This window comes from Corvus hawaiiensis, chromosome 19 (genome assembly GCF_020740725.1).
Source record: "Corvus hawaiiensis isolate bCorHaw1 chromosome 19, bCorHaw1.pri.cur, whole genome shotgun sequence".
In the NCBI taxonomy this organism is placed as follows: domain Eukaryota; kingdom Metazoa; phylum Chordata; class Aves; order Passeriformes; family Corvidae; genus Corvus; species Corvus hawaiiensis.
Window position 1 is genome coordinate 9,602,990 of NC_063231.1, and position 20,026 is coordinate 9,623,015.

At 45.8% G+C, this 20,026-nt stretch overlaps 2 protein-coding genes across 3 annotated transcripts in view; both read left to right on the plus strand.

The window, feature by feature from the left end:
- Nucleotides 1–822: 822 nt before the first annotated feature.
- Nucleotides 823–12,923, plus strand: FN3K (fructosamine 3 kinase). 2 transcript variants are annotated; one of them, XM_048323796.1, is made up of 7 exons: nucleotides 823–908; nucleotides 1,557–2,415; nucleotides 6,465–6,616; nucleotides 7,900–7,991; nucleotides 9,099–9,181; nucleotides 10,013–10,135; nucleotides 10,890–12,923. In XM_048323796.1, exons 2-7 carry the CDS (start codon nucleotides 2,317–2,319, stop codon nucleotides 11,226–11,228), a joined length of 888 nt encoding a protein of 295 aa, XP_048179753.1. In that variant the 5' UTR covers nucleotides 823–908; nucleotides 1,557–2,316; the 3' UTR covers nucleotides 11,229–12,923. The 2 variants fall into 2 exon arrangements, with proteins under 2 accessions (XP_048179753.1, XP_048179752.1); XM_048323795.1 differs by lacking the exon at nucleotides 823–908 and adding an exon at nucleotides 5,312–5,491 and having other exon boundaries at nucleotides 2,330–2,415.
- Nucleotides 12,924–13,811: 888 nt separating this feature from the next.
- TBCD (tubulin folding cofactor D) overlaps nucleotides 13,812–20,026 on the plus strand; it is a 115,227-nt gene continuing 109,012 nt past the window's right edge. Inside the window, exons 1-6 of the mRNA XM_048323369.1 lie at nucleotides 13,812–13,936; nucleotides 14,051–14,244; nucleotides 17,021–17,071; nucleotides 17,271–17,368; nucleotides 18,056–18,157; nucleotides 19,124–19,270. Of these exons, the coding sequence (XP_048179326.1) occupies nucleotides 14,067–14,244; nucleotides 17,021–17,071; nucleotides 17,271–17,368; nucleotides 18,056–18,157; nucleotides 19,124–19,270 (576 nt within the window). The 5' untranslated portion in view covers nucleotides 13,812–13,936; nucleotides 14,051–14,066. The remainder of the gene's footprint in view (nucleotides 13,937–14,050; nucleotides 14,245–17,020; nucleotides 17,072–17,270; nucleotides 17,369–18,055; nucleotides 18,158–19,123; nucleotides 19,271–20,026) is intronic.

Here is a 20,026-nt window from a genome sequence, read left to right on the forward strand (position 1 = left end):
GGGAACTGACCGGGACTGACCGCCGGGAGAGAGCGGGACTGACCCCCGGGAGACACCGGGACTGACCGCCGGGAGACACCGGGACTGACCGCCGGGAGACACCGGGAGTGACCCCCGGGAGACACCGGGACTGACCGCCGGGAGAGAGCGGGAGTGACCCCCGGGAGACACCGGGACTGACCGCCGGGAGAGAGCGGGAGTGACCCCCGGGAGACACCGGGACTGACCGCCGGGAGACACCGGGAGTGACCCCCGGGAGACACCGAGACTGACCGCCGGGAGACACCGGGACTGACCGCCGGGAGAGAGCGGGAGTGACCCCCGGGAGACACCGGGACTGACCGCCGGGAGACACCGGGACTGACCGCCGGGAGAGAGCGGGACTGACCCCCGGGAGACACCGGGACTGACCGCCGGGAGACACCGGGACTGACCGCCGGGAGAGAGCGGGACTGACCCCCGGGAGACACCGGGACTGACCCCCGGGAGAGAGCGGGACTGACCCCCGGGAGACACCGGGACTGACCCCCGGGAGACACCGGGACTGACCGCCGGGAGACACCGGGACTGACCCCCGGGAGACACCGGGACTGACCGCCGGGAGACACCGGGACTGACCGCCGGGAGAGAGCGGGACTGACCCCCGGGAGACACCGGGACTGACCGCCGGGAGACACCGGGACTGACCGCCGGGAGACACCGGGACTGACCGCCGGGAGAGAGCGGGACTGACCCCCGGGAGACACCGGGACTGACCCCCGGGAGAGAGCGGGACTGACCCCCGGGAGACACCGGGACTGACCGCCGGGAGACACCGGGACTGACCGCCGGGAGACACCGGGACTGACCGCCGGGCCGGAGGGGACAATGGGTGGCCCGGGCTCCTCCCAGCTGCAAAGGACTGTTTGGTAAGAACTTCTACATTAAACCATTAAAACCACAGGAGCTGCGGTTAGGACACGCTAAAATAGCGATTCCCTGACTTGACAAAAACACAAACCAACCCCCAAACCCAACCAACACCACCAATACGTCTTGAAAATGTGGAAGTTCTCGGGACCCACGGCCCTGAGCACTCTAACTGGAGTTAAATAGTAATTTTACTTCAAGCAAGAGGATGGACCCAGCAGCCTGGTGATGTCCCTTCCAACCCGAATTATTCCATGGCTGTATGATGAGCTGGAGCCCAGACTCCTCTGGACTCCAACTCCTCTGGACTCCAACTCCTGTGTTGTGCTCACACCTACACCAGCTGTTCCCCGTCCCTCCTGTGTGTTCACCTCTTTCTGTGCTCACTCTGTGCCTTCGCAGATGTTGCATCTCGGATTTGTGACCAGCTCTGTTGGGAAGTGACCTCAGCTTTTCAGTGCACAACAGCTGAGTGCAGCCCCGGAGCTCTGCATAGACCAGCTGCTATAGTATTCTTTGGGTACTCACACATATATGAAAAATAGAATAATCACATTGCATCTTTATGAGATTTTGTTTCCTCAGGCAGCCAAGAGACTGGGTAATATGAAATAACAAATCCTTCTTTGTTTTTTTTTTTTCTAAAGCTTCTCCTGCCCAACTAGGGCCCCAGGCTTTACTTAATCCATGTGGGATTGCTACAGGCGTTACCAGGAGTGAGGAGCGCTGCTCCAGCCTCTCCTTACCTTATCTTTATCCTGGCTGGCAGGAGGAACAGAGACTCTGGCCTTGGGGACAAACACATCCGCGGTAATGCTCCCTCCAGCCAGGCATTCTTCCTGCATATCACCTACAGAAAGGGACCAGGCTGGTAACTGAGGAGGCCAAGGCTGTCATTTGGAAGAAATAAACCAGTGTAGCCATGGGACAGAACTGTTCATCCTGCACCCGCACACTAGGCGGGCATATCCAGAGCACTCCCAAAGTCTGGGTGTCTCCGATCCACGTTGAACCCCTTGGAGCTGTAGGCAGCCCTGTACGTGTCCTGCAGGACTGGAGGTGACACTTCAACATCCCAGCAGCTCCATCCCGCCGGCGCTTCCCTGAGCCCCCCCAGCACACGCAGCCCAGCGGGTGGAGCCTGCTCATCATCGCCCGGGGACACACCCGCAGGAATTCCTCCCACCGCACCTGGGTTTGCCGGTCAGGCTTTAACTGTGGGAGGACTTGTTCTGATGGCTCTTTTCTTTAAGCTGCTGCATTGATTGCTCCAGGTCCTGGCACCGCTCTGGCATTCTACTGGCCAGAATTTCCACACTCACAGAGGACGTCAGTGCTGGTCCAGGAGGAACATCACAGACACTTGGTGGTATCTCACTGCAGTGAAGATGCTGATGGGAAACTGGGATGAAGCTGCACCGAAGAATTGTTATTACTGAGGAGAAGGAGTCACACAATCCCTTCACACATGAAAGACTTGGCTTGAGTTATTCTTCCACGTTTCAGGTAACAATTTGGTAGACAGATGTTGTATCAGAAGCCTTACATGACACCTAAACGCTGAGTTCACATTCCTGGTGTCTAATTCAAGCAAATTGTTCCTCAAATTCTTCTAAAGGAAGATAAAGCCAACCCTCTCCAGTTAAAGAAATATTTTCTGTTCTGAAGAATCTAAAGAAAGGATTTATTTTCCAGAAATATTCGATTTATTTATTTTTGAAATAGTGATCTTCAAGTTGTGTTTCTTTTACCACAGTGTCTGTGGCATTTTTCTCCTAGAACTTTCTCCTAGAGTGGTATGAAATGTAATTTTTTTTTACAGAAAAGTATTTAACCTACAAACTAATTCCCCAAAGTATTAAAAAACATACAAAAACATTTATCAAATTAATTACATATACTAATGAGAGAAAACCTTGTTGTGCATGTACATAATAATTATAGATCCATTTTTAGCTTAGTGAAATTTGTCCTTAAAAGTTACTGAGGGAACTTCACAAAGAATCCAAATGCACAATTGTAGCATTACAGAGTTTGTCACACTATTGGTAGAATTTAACAATGATAAATACCATTGTTAAGTATATTTCATACATTTTATTGTATTGAACACATTTTACTTGTGTTTAATATATATTCATTGTGTTTAATGCATTTTAAGCACCTCTGCCTGAATATGTAGGCCCATGACTCATTTTTATATTTTTAATCATTTGCAGAAAGACAGGATTTTCTTTTATTTTTATTAATAAGTAACTTTCCAGCTTTCATGGAATTAAGAATTGAATCTAATGGTATTTATCCCCTGTATAGTAACACACAAACTAGTGAAACCAATGGTGTTGTGCACATCAGAAACTAAAACACTGAACGAAAATCCAGCAGCAAAATGTCATGTCCTTTCGGTGGCATTGGATGTGTCATTCATCCCAAAGCAGCATTTCTGTGGTGAGCAAGCTCTAAAATAAGACTTCATGCTCTAATTTTTGTCAGTGCGATACGTACATGGAGTCTGCGCTGCCATTAAACAGGAATCCGCGTGTTCGGCTCTGGAGGGCCACGGGGAGCTTGTGCGGAGCGGGGAACAGGGTCAGACCGCCCTCACAGCGGGAACTGTCCCCCATAACACCGGGAACAGCATCTCCTCACAGCGGGAGCTGTCCCCCATAACACCGGGAACAGCATCTCCTCACAGCGGGAGCTGTCCCCCATAACACCGGGAACAGCATCTCCTCACAGCGGGAGCTGTCCCCCATAACACCGGGAACAGCTGCTCCTCACAGCGGGAGCTGTCCCCCATAACACCGGGAACAGCATCTCCTCACAGCGGGAACTGTCCCCCATAACACCGGGAACAGCATCTCCTCACAGCGGGAACTGTCCCCCATAACACCGGGAACAGCATCCCCTCACAGCGGGAACTGTCCCCCATAACACCAGGAACAGCTGCTCCTCACAGCGGGAGCAGCCCCTCTTCGCAGCGGGAACAGCCTCCCGTTACACCGGGAACTGCCCCCCCGCCAGCCCTTACACCAGGAACAGCTCCTCATCACTGCAAGAGCGGTCTCCCCCGCCTCACACCGGGAGCAGGCCCCCATCCCGGCAGGAACAGCCGCCCCTCACACCGGGAACAGCCCCTTGGTACACCGGGAGCAGCCCCCATCCCGCCGGGAACAGCCCCCCATAACACCGGGAACACCTGTTCCCATAACAGTGGGAACAGCCCTCTGATACACCGGGAGCAATCCCCCCCTCACACCGGGAGCAGCCCTCTATCACTGCAGGAACAGTGTCCCCCTCACACCGGGAGCAGCCGCCCCTGACACCGGGAACAGCCCTCTCATCACTGCAGGAACAGTCCCCCCCTCACACCGGCAGCAGCCCATCCTCACACCGGGAACAGCCTTCCCATCACTGCAGGAAGTCCCCACCTCACACCGGCAGCAGGCCCCCTCACATCGGGACAGCCTCCCCCTTCTCACACCGGGAGCAGCCGCCCCTCACACCGGGAACAGCCCTCCATCACTGCAGGAACAGTCCCCACCTCACACCGGCAGCAGCCGCCCCTCACACCGGGACAGCCTCCTCCCCCTCACACCGGGAGCAGCCGCCCCTCACACCGGGAACAGCCCTCCCATCACTGCAGGAACAGTCCCCCCTCACACCGGGACAGCCTCCTCCCCCTCACACCGGCAGCAGCCGCCCCTCACACCGGGACAGCCTCCTCCCCCTCACACCGGCAGCAGCCGCCCCTCACACCGGGCTCCCGGGGGTGCCGCTCACCCGCGCTGTGCCCGCAGGGCCGCCCGGCGGTCCCGTCCCGCAGCCCGGCCGGGATCTCCCCCCTCCCCACGGCCCTGTCCCGCACCAGCAGGAATTCCCGCAGGGAATCGTGGGCTCCAGCCGGGCTTCCCGCCTGGCTCCTCGTCCTCCCCGCAACCAGCCCGGCCGATTAGCGGATTTAACCACATCTTTATAGGCTGCATCTTTGGATTTCACACCGAACGCCCCCGATAGAGCGCCTGTGGCCATTCCTGGGGCTGCCTTCAGCTTCCCTCTAGTGGATTGGCCTAAAACGGTCCTTCCGCAGGCGATCCCGGAGCTTTACAGCGGCTCCAAACTACAAATACCAGCAGCTCCAGCACCGCTGAGAGGCCCCAGGACCCACCTCTCCTAGAATAAATCTCTCCAGTTTATTCTAGCAAATATTTATAAAGAATTTTATTTTTCATGTATAGCTATAAAAGCCCACGGCAAGAAAAGCATTTTGAAACATTCTCTCTGGCTGAGCTATTTTTTCAGCTGCTTTTTAAATTTTTTTCTGTGGTGGGTGGCCCTTCCTACCTCATCGCAGAGTGACAGTGACAGAAGGACCCAGACCTTTAATCCCGTTTCGCAGCAGGTTTAACAGAGGAGCGGCTGCAGCAGCCTGGAAATGACCATGGAGAAAATCCTGAAGGCAGAGCTGAACACCAACGTTCTGAAGGCACTGGGGAGCTCTGGGGGAGGATGCATCAGCCAAGGCCAAACGTATGAGACAGACAGCGGACGGGTATTTGTGAAAATCAACCACAAACCTCAGGTCAATGCCAGCAGATCTTATGATTGCATAGAGATGGCTTTTTATTTTTAAAAGCAGCTGATTGTTGATAATGCATAATTATTCCAGTTCTCAGTATTCTTTTTAAAGCTGTGTCTATTTTATATCCAGAATTAATGTAGCAGGTTTGGTTAGTGTGAAATGCAGTGTAATGTGATGTGATAGTCCTCAACAGCAGGAATGAGCTGTAATTCCTGTAAAAAGGAGGCCAAGCACAAAGCTGTTATTGTGGTACTTGGAGTTTGGAAAGGCCCAGAGCTGGCTTTGCATTCACTGCGTTCCTTTTCATGTTCCAGTTGGGAGGATCAATAATGGGAGGGCACAAACAGGGGCCAGTGCTAAAGCTCACATATTATCTTTACAGCTACAGAAGTTCAAATGTCCCCGTTGCTTTTTGCATGTCTAAAAGTAAAGCTCTTGCAGCTTCTTAAGCCAAACTCTTGACTTTTCTATTACTAAATGGATACTCAATTGCTTTTTCTAACACCACAGTGTATCAGAAATTTGCTTTATCAATATCAAAATCATCCTAAACTGCTGTGAAGAACAGCACCTTTGCTTCAAAAATGCAGAGCAAATGCTGAATATTTGTGCCATCGTCTCCATCCAGTGGCCTGTGGGAAAAGAAGAACCAGTTTAAGGGCTCAATCTTACATCATTTAGCAGTGGCCACATTATCCTCAGAGGTGCTATTGCATCCAGGTAGTTTGGTGTCTTCATAAGCAGCTGGAAATCAGGGTGAAATGTGACATATCCTACAACCCTGGGATAAATTTAGGAAAAAACCAAAAGTTAGGGCCTTAAGTCTTCCTGTGTGGACTGAAGCCTTGCTGCAGCTCTCTCCTTTTATCAAGAGGAATTAACTCCTTGCCACTTTGTCAAAAGTCTGTTTTTTCCGAAGTACTCATTGTAGACATCCATAGTTTAGCCCAAGGATATTCCTATTCCTCGACAGGCTAGAAAAATGTTTGAAGGGGAAATGGCAAGTCTGGAAGCGATTCGGAAAACCAAGATTGTGAGAGTGCCTCAGCCCATCAAAGTGATTGACCTGCCTGGAGGAGGAGCCATGTTTGCCATGGAGTACCTAAAGATGAAGCACCTCAACAAGTATGTCCATGCATCTCTTTTTACTATGTTTTGTATCTTTTTTTTATATCTTACAGTCAGCCAGGAAACTTCATGAGCAGAGTAGCTTTATTCTCTCAGAGACAGAGCTGCTCTCTGTTGAGATCTGTGTTTCTCTGTGTACATATTAAAAAATATATATATGTATGTATGTATGTATGTATCTATCTATCTATATATGTGTGTGTACACACTCCTTGTCCATATTTTGCTTCTCCTGCAGTACAAATGGATGTCACTACTCATTTGTGTGCTGGTCCACATGTGCTGAGATGCTGCTGAAGGGAATGTAATCACAGCTGAGTTGGCCCATTGTTCTCTCATGAGATTTTTCATTGGAGTTTCTTTTCCCAGCCCAACAGGTTTCTTTAACCTTACGGGCTGCTTAGGTCTTTGAAACCTCTGCTTCTCTAAGTAGAATCTTCCAGTATGATTTACTTCATGATTAAGTTAAGATGACATGAATTTGCATTTCATCTGTCAGCCAAACTGAACATGGAATTCAGGAGTCATATGTTCCTGAAATCAGACTTTCAGAGCTCACTGCTGTGTTCCAGGCCTCTATATGGCAACAGTGTCATGCCTATGGCTCTTCTGGCTGCTGGTTGTCCAACCCATCTGTTTTATTTGGGACAATAATGGCAATTCCACAGCGTCCACAAACAGTCTATTCTAATCCATCCCACTGTTCCTAGGAAGGATTTTCCAGTGTCTAACCTTAGTCCTTCTGGTTGCGATTTTAAATCCATCATTTCCCCCCCCCCCCCCATTCTGGGCATGGAGAAGAAATTAGTTTCCATCCTTGAAACTCCTGTTAAGATACCTGTGGAATATTTAACTGGTTTTTAGTTGTCTGCCTTCAGCATTAGGCAGCCTCGATTAAATCCCTGCCTATGGCTTCTTTTCAGACTTACCCTTCCAAGTGCTGTTCAGCTGATTTGGAAGGGTAAAGCCCAACAGTTCTGTTCTCTGCTGATAGTGGAGCTGATAAGGAGGAGCACACAATCCTCTTGCCTTTACTGCTCCTGTTTATACCACCTTGTGTTCTCTTTACCTTTCTTGCAAGAGCATTTAGTGTGTTTATTGCATTATCTGTGTCTTCAGAGCTGTTATCAAGGCATTTGGTCCCTGTTAGGTGCTTGTGAAATTGATTAAGGTTCTATGTTTGCTGGAAATAGCCTTGGTCATATTTAATTGAGGGGTTTTTTTCCCTATAATATTTGTTCACTTGCTTCAGTTTCTTTTTGGTTTATTTGATCCTACAGATACTCTTCAAAGCTGGGAGAGCAGATAGCAGAGCTTCATCTTTATAACCAGAAACTTGGAGAGAAGCTGAGGACTGAGGGAAGCACAATTGGTAGAGTATTGATGTCATGTACTAAACCAAAAAGGAAACAATTCCTTTGGCTGTGGTGCAGCATTGCATTATCATTTTCATGATAATTAAAGTCAACACTAGGACAGTTTCATGGGCCATGTCCCTCTTGTCCCTATGCCACACTTCTCAAAATGGACCTTATACACACAGCAGCTTGAACTACTATTGTGATTTTTAAACACATCATTTTAACCTTGGCAAAACAAAATTAATTTATTTTGAATTCTTCATTCCGTGTATACTTTGTTGTACAAAATGACGTGGATTCTGAAATTTAGTAAGAAATAGCACTAACACTTGGTTGTTAGAACTTCCAGCTCTCCTAAGTCAAACTGACAATTTGGACTCTTCTTCAGTGTCAGTGAAACATTTCAGCCTCATGTACTCTCTTAAAATGCTCTTGAGCTTATAGAAATCCTATTTTTTGCTTGCTGTTGGTTTAGATAATTAACTGATTACAGAATATTGTTCCTTAGTAAGTGCAGAATAAAGTTCCCTTTTAAAGATATTGGGGATGACGTTTTTGAACTCAAATAAGTGGCAAAATATTCAAAAATTGCTGCTCCTCAAAGTGAATTAAAGCATAAATGAAAAAAAACCTCAGCTATATAAAGAATTATTTTTTTAGTACCAGTCTGTATCTGTGTTGTTCCAATGACTTCAGAGGTGGACTGGGTCTGACTCTTAGTGGTGGACAAATTTTAATCCATTTTTTTTTGAGTGAAGGCCAAATTACTGGCAGGTCCCAAATAATCTATGAATCAAACCCAAGCCACATTTAATGGCAACATGTCCAAGTGTCAGAACAGCAGATTGTGACTCTGTGTTTGGGCTCCTTTCCGAAATGTCCAACTCCTTTATCCAAAGCAAACTCACTGACTGTGACTGACTATGCCTCTATTTCCATTCAGCATCTTCAAGTCCATAAGAGTTCTTTCCAGCTTTTGAAAGGGTTGTGACCATGAAATAAGTGTAACTTATTGCTTAAAGTAACTTTTTCTGCCTATTTTTTGAAATTAGGTTCTGTCTTTGCAAACTTTACCATGTAAAGATCTCAAAGGCCCTAATATTTATTTTGTTCTGTAGGAAAAGGAGCCGGTCACTCCGAGTCCCAGTTTGTGGATCGGTTTGGATTCCACACAGCCACTTGCTGTGGTTATATCCCACAGGTATGGTCAGTTCCACAGGTGTGAAAGCCAACAGGCACTTGTACAGGTCTGTAAACTCCTCATACACAAACTTGCTCCATTTGTCTTCAGCTTTCTGAGCACAGCTTTGCTTTCCCTGTTCCATCCTGCCTTGACTGCCCAGAGATCACAAAATCTATCCAATGTATGTGCGCTGGAACTGTGCATGTGGCCAGCAGATGTGGTGGATTGAGTGAGAATTTGGAATGATGTGGTGGTTCTTTAGCTTGGTGATACTTAAAAAAATCAGTGTCCCTTTGGATGTGTTGGTTTTATTAACCCCTACTGTATGGATCTCTCCACTGCTTTTGGAGAGCCTCATCATGCAACATGTCTCATGAGACACTGGAAAGGGCTCTTTGAGGCTCTGCATGTGTCAGGATTTCATTCTATGACTTAACTGAACGAACCTCCAGTATCTCAAAACTCTTTGCTAAGTACAACTTTTCACCAAATTAGAAACGTGTTACCCAGTAAAAATGAATAAATACTTCTGCCTTTCCAGAAAGATTTGAAACATGATATTGAACAACTGAAATGGTCTCACCAGGAACTCTCCCTCTAAAATACATTAAGAAAATGGGAATGAATGAAAATAGCCAGAAACTCAACTTATATTAAAGAGAGCCCCACCTAAGTGTGGTGGAGAGCAGCAGTCCCAAAGCAAAACATCTGATGTCTCTGTGCACTGGTCACACTGACATTGTCCAGGCCATTGTGTCAGCATTGAATGTTTTAACTGGATCTCTGTTATTAACACTGGCTGCACATATGTTAAAATTGTGTGTTACAAACTCGTGTTGTATTTTCCAGGTGAATGAGTGGCAGAGTGACTGGCCATCCTTCTTTATCCGTCACCGACTCCAGGCTCAGCTGGATTTGATTGAAAAAGATTATGGAGACAGAGAAGCCAGAGAGCTCTGGTCACAACTCAAAGTATGAACCATGTCTTAAATTTATTTTCTAGAATTTCAGAAAATGCGTATCAGTGGGATTGTAAAGGTGTTTTATAAGGGATTTACTTAGCTTGGAATGAAGAACAGGGTCTGGATGAGCTTCACAGTGGGTCCAGAAACACTGTCAGCTGAACAGAATTCCTGCTGCTCTTTCAATTTTTACATATAGTGGGAAAAAACCCCGTAATTGAGCATTAACATTTTTTCTGATAATAATAATAATAATAAGGTAACACCTAAGAGCTTGGTCTTATGAAGTGGGTGAAATTCTGCTGCCTGGACAGATTTGTATTTTACCTGGTCTAGTCTTACAGCTGAGGCTGGTTCAGGCCATGTTCCATGCAGCACTCATGGAACACGAGGGATGTGTTCCTCTCTTCTGTTCATTGGTCCAGATGCTTACTGCAGTCCTTTTTGCCATTGAAACTTCTTAGTTTAAATGAAATTATTTTATATTTCTCATGACGGCCAGCAGTATCCATGTCTAGAAACAATGTATCAGTACTAGGTGTTGATAATAGACTGTGAATTAAATGCTTTGCTAAGCTCTGTCAAGAACAACCCAGAACATTTATCACTGGCTTGTTCTTGTTGCCATCAACGTCCAAAGCACTCCATGAGGGCTGAACACAGGCAGCATTTGGCCAGCTCAGGCTCTAACATGCTACAGTACTTTTATTTAATATTTTCTTCAAAACGTTTTAATTGTTACATGTCTGTTTATGCTTTTTCAGCCAAAGATTCCTGAAATGTTCTGTGATGTAGAAATTGTTCCCGCTCTCCTGCACGGGGACCTGTGGGCAGGGAATGTGGCTGAGGACGACTCCGGGCCGATTATATTTGACCCTGCCTCCTTCTATGGCCATTCGGAATTTGAACTGGCCATTGCTGGAATGTTTGGGGGGTTCAGCAGCTCTTTTTTCTCTGCCTATCACAGCATAATACCCAAAGCTCCGGGATTTGAGAAACGAAACAAGTTGTATCAGCTCTTTAATTACATAAACCACTGGAACCATTTTGGGACAGGGTACAGGGGCTCTACCCTAAACATGATGAGGAAACTTCTAAAGTAACCAGGTACATTTGAGAAATTCTGACATAGTCCCTTAGAAATGAGCAGCCCCTGCTCATCCCAAGTACCACAAACTCGGAATTGATGGTAAAACACCTGATATGGAGAAGGCTTAGTGCACTTTTGAGCCTCACTAATTAAGAGCAATTGTGTAATCTTTAACTTGGGCACTAGTTTCCCAGCACAGATTCCTCCCCTGCTGAAGGAAAGGGCTGCCCTGTTTGTCAAGGCTCCACTGGCTTGGAAAGGCAGCACGACAGTCAGCCTGACCTTGCTCTCTCACTTCGTAGCTGCTGTGTTCCCAGTTGTTCCACAGCAGCATCTTCCCACTCCTGCTGCTGCTCCATCAGCAGTTTGTTATGGAGAGATGCAGCTGTGGTGCTGGAAGGAATAACAAGTTCTTACTTCTGCCTTTGTTTGTTCTGGTTTAGTTTTCTGTGTGTTCCCAGCCCTTTTCCCATGAATATTTCCATAGTCTTCTGTTTCCCTTTCCTGTCCTTTTGCATGTCAAATGTCCTAATCCAAAATTGCAGTCAGATTCTATGAATCTGAAAACATTCTCTTTTTAATTTAACGAGTAGACAAGGCCCTTTGGCTGCACTTGGCAAACATATGTAATTAATAATATTTCTAATATTTATTTAATGTAATTTACTCACATTTGTTAAGAACGATAAGAACTGAAATTCCAGTGGTATTTTCTGAAAGGATGTCTGGTTCCTTGGTAATTAACGATACAGTCATAAGTAGGTTGTTACCACTCAAAGCTGATAGTAAAATTTCATAGTTTTAGTGTGATATTTCAGTATGTTGTACTACAGTAGTAACGTATTTAAATAACTTTGTAAAAAGACAGCAAAATGTGGGAGGGAGGCTCCGTGGTTGGGTGAGAGGAAGCACCTGTGGCTGCTGGGTTGGTTGGTGCTTGATGGATTTTCAATTTTAGAAAATGAGTGCAGTGGGCAAAGCTGGTCTGTTGTGCCACCGCTGGGTTATGGAAGGAACAGCGTCAAATCTGATGGATTTGTAAGGGGTTTTATTGTCCCTTACTGCTTTATTTTTACAGAAAACATAGGCAGTGGGAATCTGGGGAGAAAACTGTTCAGCAAAGATACTGGTGTACAGTCTGAGCTAGAGTACATTAGTGACTCTGTGGGGTTTTAAAGCAAGAGAGTGGCGAGGAGAGTAGAAGTAAGTGCAGTCCCACAAATATGAATTAGAAGGTTTGGGTAAGAATGACCTGAATATTTAGGCTTCAGACAGTTGGCATGACTAATACTAAAATATTATATTCAAAAGCGCTCTAATATGTTTAGACTTTTTTCAACTTTAAAAGGTTGTGCTGTAAAGATTTAATAAAGTTTAAAATTTGATCTTATAATTGGTTTAAAACAATGCGCTTTGTTCTCTGTAAATATGATACGAATAGTGAAAAATTTTTACTTCCTTTGAATCAGGGGAATCTGTCATGGTTGGTTATAAAACTTAATTGAACTATAAGGGTGGAAAAGTGGAACAGTAGAGTAAGAATACAGTTGGAATTGTAGCTGATGGCTGGAAGATCTAGATCTGAGGAAAGAGCAAACTGCATGTGCACTGGTGTTTCTGGATGTGAACAAACCGACCTGTATCACACTGGGAAGTACTTGTGAACTCAAACTTCTTCTCAAATAAAACACTTGCCTTGCAGAAACCAGCCATTCGGTGTACATGTGTTTTGTGATTGTGGTTTGATTTCATGAACTTGAGCCTGAAGATAAAATATTTGGGTGTGGGTGGAGCTGCTGGATAGCAGTAAAGAGCAACTACCTTTTCTGACGTCCTGGCCAGGCTGAAGTGCCTCCTTGAATTTCCTGTATAATCAGTGGAGCTGTAGTTGTAGCTTTCAGGCTTCTAATGTTTCCAGAATTGTATGAGGTTTAGATAATGCGTTATCATATTAACCATGTAATGCAGTGTTTTGGTGTGGGTGGGGTAAGGCATGGAGGTCATGGATAGCAGCATCATCCAGCTGTCTCCCCCACTCCTTGTGCAACCGAGGTTGTCCCTATCCTGGTCCTTTTCCCTGAGCTCCCCGTGCCCAGGTCCCCATCCCTGATCCCTTCCCTAGGAGGTTCCTATCTCCGTCTTCAGCCAGTGCTTGGGTGCCCATGCCCGTGTCCCCATCCTTGTCCCATGTCCAGGACCCCATCATTGGGTATCCCTAGGATGGGTGACGCCAGGGTGGATGTCCCCATCTCCAGACTGGGTGTCCCCATCCCTGGGGGGTGTCCCTGTTGCCGGTGGCTATCTCCAGGGTGGGTGTCCTCATCCCCCGTGGATGTCCCTGTCCCCGGTGAATGTCCCCATCCCCAGCAGGTGTCCCCAGGGTGGGTGCTCCCATCCCCGCTGAGTATCCCCAAGCTGGATGTCCCCATTCCCGGTGTGCGTCTCCAGAGCCTCAGCTCCCCGTCACCCCGCGGAGGGGCCGGGCCGGGCTCGGAGGCGGTGCCGCCGCCGCCTTTGGTCCCTCCTGGCGGCCCGTAGCAGGGCGGGAGCTGCGGCGGCGCGGGGCGGGCCCGTGGCGGCTCTGGGCGCCTGTGCCGGGTGGGCGCTTGGTCGCTTGTCCCGGGTGGGCGCTTGTCCCGGGTGGTCGCACCGCGCCGGGCCGGCCGGGGGCGAGGGCGGCGGCTCCGGGAGCTCCGTGGTGCGGGCCGGCGGCGGAGGCCGGTAGGGCCGGGCGGGGCTGCGGGAGGGGCTGCGGGAGGGGCGCGGTGGCCGCATGGCGGGGCCGGGCGGGGGCTGACGGGCGGTGGCACCGACCCTTCTCTCTGTCACTGCCAGCGCCGGGCCCGCCGGGATGGACGGAGTGGGGCCGGAGCCAGAGGAGGGCGAGGAGCGGGAGCCCGGTGCCATCAGCGAGAAGAACATCCTGGACAGCTTCACGGAGAGCAGGGAAGTCGCGGAGCTCATCGGGAACCTAAGGGGCGTCTTCGGGGAGCTGGTGACAAGGGAAATGGCCGTGGAACGGTTCATAGGTAAGCACGGCATCCAAAGGGAGTGGTCCTGCTATTGCTTGATAGAGAAATTTTATTCTGCATGATGCATTTTGTTATTGCTGATTACCAAAAAGGGACCAAACCGCTGATTTTTGGGTCAGTGATGATGCTGGAGCTTTATCAACAGGTAGTTCAGATTTAGGTCTTTGCTCATTTTGTTTTCCATATAGATATTCTTTTATTACCTGGTAACTACTGTAAATGAAAACCTAGGTCTTAGATTCCAGAAGTCTGAATTCTGACTCATGTTGGGCCTCCAGGTTCCTATTCAAATTCAGGCCTTAATTTAGTTAAAACTTTGTATGTCAGTCAAATAAAGTAGTTTTTTTACCTAATTACTCACTGAAACACATCCATTTTCTGCTTTAAAGTGCCAGTTTCCTATTTTTACTTTTTTGTTTCATGGGAAATGTGAAGAGTGGCTGAATCCATACAGATCATGTTTGTTTTTTTAAGTGGAGTTAACTTGGATTTGACTTTTGTGCCACCTAATGAAAGCTGCCCCTAGGCCTCAGCTGAATCTGGAAAGGCCATAGTGAGGTGCATGTCGTGGTCTCCTGGTTTCAGGGCACATCTGTGTGTTGGGTCAGTGTTCTGATGAGGTGATTTTCAAAACTTAATTCAGTGCTGCATGTATTTATAAACTGAATTTAGCAGACTGGCATTTTGCAAGTATTTTTGTAAAGGATGGTGAAATTGCAAAACTCGCAGTCAAAATATTGATCCGGCAGCTCTGTTTTTGACAACAAGAAATGAGGTAGGCAAACAATAAAGCAGAAATCCCCAAAATTTGGAGAGCTGACCCTGCAGAAGTTCCTCAGTAGCATTAGAGTGGTTGGCTGAACTGACTGCTCCATCTGAGGAGGCCTGTGATGGACATGTAACTGCTCAGACAGAAGTACCAGCAACACTCACATTGGTGAGGTTGTTCAGCATCACGGAGGAAATGTCAGATTTCAGTGGGATAGGAAAAGCCATTGCTGGAAAAACCTCGGTGTCTGAGAGGTGGCATCTCCCTGAGTCAATCACCTTGCTGTGCCTCTCTGTCTGTCACATCAGTGTGGTGTTTCTGTGCATTTAAATTGTATTTATGAGCTTTCTGCCTGCAGATCGTTGCCCAGTAAATACAGGCTCAATATGCTTAAAACAGAGGTACTGTGCATGTGGTTCAGTATTGGGTTATAATATTTAGTGTGCTCAGGTGTCATTGATCCTTCTTGGGCAAAATGTCCCAAATCTGGCAAGATGCTCAATGTGTGGGTTAGAACACTGAAACTTGGGGCATACCTTTTGTCTGGGAACAGAGAATGCAGTAATCCCCCATTCCAGAGGATTTTAACGAAGGTTTCCAAAGCGCTCAGAAAAACTCGTGATGCTCATTTTTTGTTGAACCATTAGAAACAGAGGTTTGGGAAACAGTTTAATCTGCAACTACAGTTTTGTAGGAAAATACAGGAAGATCTTTTTTGAAATAATAGTTTTAGAGGAACTGGTTTAGGTTCATTCACTCCAGCTTTTATATTTGGGGTTTTATTTTACCTTTGCCAGGCTGTGAGCTGGGAAAAGAATTTGCTCTTCAATTCCACTTCTGCTGGAAAGCTGTGGCTTTGGGTGGTGGTGGAATTTGTGTTCACTAGTTCTGCTGTCTGTAGGCAGCTTAAGGCATCGTTAATTAAGGTGGGAAGTTAGTGATGATTAGGAGCTCAAGTTTCCCTCTCGATGGCATTCTGGTATCCCAGTGGAGTTGCACAGGGATACTGTTGGACCATCTGGTGGTTGTGCAGTGTCATCCACTGGTCAACTGCAGCACTGTTGGAGTTCAGTCATGGCTTAAATGTAAGTGTTGATGTGTCAAGCAGAGAAAAAGGACAGAGAGCAAAGGTGTTTGTGAGAGAAACAAATACAGGAAAAGGGGAGCTTAAGGAGGTTTTAGTTTTCTAATTCAAAAGCTATTTTCTGACCAAATATCTGAAATGGGCCAGGCAATCTCCAGTGCAACACTGGATCACTTAATGATCTCCTTGGGAATCCAGCTTTCATTTCCGTAGCTGCTTTTTGTTAATTCTGTGTTTAAATTACAAAGCTTTTGTGTCTAAAAGCTCTGGCAACTTGTTCTTATTTTTTTTCAATATTCAATTTCAATTTGTCCTTTCTTGAGTCAGTATCCAAAAGGAAGAGCCCGTGTTACTGGCAGCAAAATACAGTAAGGGGTGTGAACAGTTTTGAGGAGCACAGTGGTAAGAGCTGCAGTTTGTATTTGTTGAGGTTAAAATTTGTTAAGGATCCTTTGTTCTTTGCTGAATAATTCCCTGTATTCTATTTCAAAATAAGAAACTAGCTCTGAGGATTGTGAGGAGCAGCCTCATTGCAAAGTGGTACTGTGAGAGGTTTGTCCAAGGAAATTGGAGAGACTCCTGGGAGTGGGTTGATGATTTAGTGTAGGTAAATGAGTGAGGGGGACAGACTGTGCTTGTGCTGTTACTTAGAATTATAGACTGCTCTGGGTTGGAAGGGACCTTAAAGATCATCTCATTCCACCCTCCCTGCCATGATGGGGACACCTTCCACTAGACCAGGTTGTTCCAAGCTCCATCCACTCTATGGTTTTCTAACTTTCTGACCTCACTTATAGGTAGTGGCAGTTCAGGGATGCAGAAATCTTAAGCTAAAACTGTTCAGAATCTGAGGGTATCTCACAGTTAAGGCTCTGTAAGAGCCTTTGAGTAGTTTATTACAGATATCTTTTCATTTTCAGGTATAATGGACAAGTATCAGGAGCAGCCTCACCTTTTGGACTGCCACTTAGGTAGGAATGTCATCCTTAAATAATTTCTGTGTATATACTTAAAAATCTGTTCCTCTGGAAGATCTGTGTTTGCATTACAAGATTGCTGTGGCTGGTAGTGTTTCCATTATATTATTGCTGTCTCCCTCTCTTCTATCAGAAGTACAAGAAACTGTGTGAGCTGCATGTAGTCTCACTGTTTTTCCTCTCCTTTTATTAGAGGGGATGATGAATTCTTTGTTGGATATAGTACGGGACAGTGCATCTCCTCCCCCACTAGTTCACCTGGCTTTTAAATTTCTCTACATCATTACAAAGGTAAAAAAATCCTAAATTTAATGTTCTGTAACTGGAATTTGTAACTTATCAATATTTTCTTGGTTATTTTCAAAAATATTAAAATAAATGTCTGATGCAATTAAATATTTTAAACTGTACTGTGAAAGATTAGTTCTCTTGTTTCTCATTTTCATGATAGCTTATGTTATTTAATGATCCAGATTAGTAAAAGTCAAGGTCTGAATGCAAAAGTAGTTGCAGACATGGAGATATTGAGTGCTAAAACATGAGTTATAATGTTGAAAAGTAAAGTATGATGAACAGTTAGATGGACTGTGGAATTTACATTTGAGCACAAGAAAATATTTTTGATGTGTAAGGGCTGAGCCCTGGAATAGGTGGCTCAGAGGGGTGGTGGGGTCTCCCCCCTGGGATACTGGACACCCCACGGATGTGGTGCTGGGCTGACCCTGCTTTACCAGGAGGGTTGGACTAGACAATCTCCAGAGGTCCCTTGTTTTAAAGTTACAGAATTATCATTTCATGAATTTTTAGTAAGTTTGTAAAAACACAAACATTACAAGGTATTTAAGACCTTAATTTGTATCCTTACTCTCCTTATGACATGAGTATCCTAATCAAGAAGTTCCTCCAAGGGTCTTTCCTTTCCCCTCAGTACATGCTGGTGCTGGGTGAGTGACTGAATTCTGAAAATTTCTGCTTTAGGTGAGAGGGTACAAACGTTTCCTCCCACTGTTCCCTCATGAAGTCCGGGACCTGCAGCCTGTTTTGGATATGCTTGCAAAGCAGAACCCAAGAGACCCCGAGGTGAGAATTTGCTGTACTTTTTGTTTAACTTTTATGTCTTCAGTGGAAAAAGCTGAAGGAAAACATTTGGGAAAAAAGTATATAAAGCAGTGACAGACCCTGTCTGGTGTTAACACCTGCATTTGGTGTGAAAACCGTCGTGTTGTTACAGGTGAAATGCCCTCCCCAAGGACAGGTCTTGGTTTTCTTTCATGGGATTTGTTCCAAGGATTTAGAAGCAGTGTCAGTGGAGGTGCAAATAGAACCTGTAACTACTCATGTAAGGGAACAAATTGATTATAAGAGTAAGAAGAAGGGCAGTGAAAGGCATTGAACCTCTAAAAGGAGTAACTGAGAAATCATTGGGTCTGACTCCAGGATACTGTAGTTTATATTCTGATATTTTTAAAAAAGGAAAAAGAACTCCAGAGAGCTTCTTTAGATAGATGAATTTTAAGAGAGATCGTTATCTATTATAAGTAACAAAAATAATGGATTTGAAGACAATAATTGTATTGCTGCTCTAAATTAAAGCTTTTTTTTAACAAACATCAATTCTGACACTTTGCTGCTGTAGGTGTACAGCTTTAAAGCTTGAAAAACTTCCTTCTTTTGTCTGAAGTTGTTTCAGTAAATCCATGAAAGCAGTACATAAGAAATGAAGAAGAAAAACATACTTCTGTTATATTTGTGAATGGAGGCACAGATAGGCCGAGGGAAGGGAAAAATGGGAAAATGGGAAGGAAAGAAACATGCCTAGATTTCTGACTGGGGGGGAAAGTCCATTCATTTTGTCCCAGTGTTGCTGTTTGGGATCCCTTGTAGTTCTGTCTCCTCTGGAGTTTCAGGACACTCACATTGGGAGTTTTCTCTTGATCAACTTTAAAAATTCCTTGGAGCCAGCGGGTCATTTGTGCTCTTGGCACTTTGTTGCAATATGATGCAGGAAATGGAGTAAAAAACCTTTGTTTTACCATTCCTTTGCAGACTTGGGAAACTCGCTACATGCTCTTACTGTGGCTGTCCATGATATGCCTGATTCCTTTTGACCTGGCTCGTTTTGATGGAAACCTCGTTTCAATGGAAGGGCAGGCTCGGCAGCCAACGATGGATCGCATCCTGGAAATAGCAAAGGTAAGGAAAACACATCCTGTAATGCTTTCAGACCTGGGATATTTGGCTTAATCTTTCAGTATGTGATAAATAATAATATATTCTCTATAGTCTTCAGTGATGTTCTTTTCTGCATATTATTTAAGCCCATATTTTTGTGTCTAATCTGTAAGGAATTTTTTCGTACTTCTGGATCTTCAGTCTATTCTTCGCTGCTTTAGAGTCAAGTGAGACTGGGACTTGTTTCCCCTGATGTAATAAGCTATTTTATCTGAGGTGAACCCCTGCCTTTGAATATGTTAGAGGCTTTCAACATTTGAAAGTGCCAGAGAGCTTCTTCTGAAAGCCGAATCTGAGGATTTCTACAGGAAATCAGCGTTTGATCAGAGCGAGCAACTTTGGAAGCTGTGACTGCATGAAGATTTTTCAACAAATATGTAAAGTTCTAGTGGGTGTCAGCCCAGGTGGCTGACTTGTCTGTCATGCCTTTGAGATAAAAGTAAACCACCTCTATCCCCACAGGTACCCCAACAGCTCAGGCTTTTGACACGTGCAGCACTAAGGGGCTTATTGCTTACAGGGCAATGTGTCTGTGAGTTAAGGCTTCAGTAAACAAACCTTCAGTAACAAACCTCCTTTGAAAGGCACACGAAGGGAGATTCTGCCTCAGATACAGTTTGTTAAATGGGAAAATTAACTTTTTACTATCTTAAACTCAGTTTGTAATATAATAATGACATCATGTATGTTATCTTCATAATATTTGTCATTGTGAGT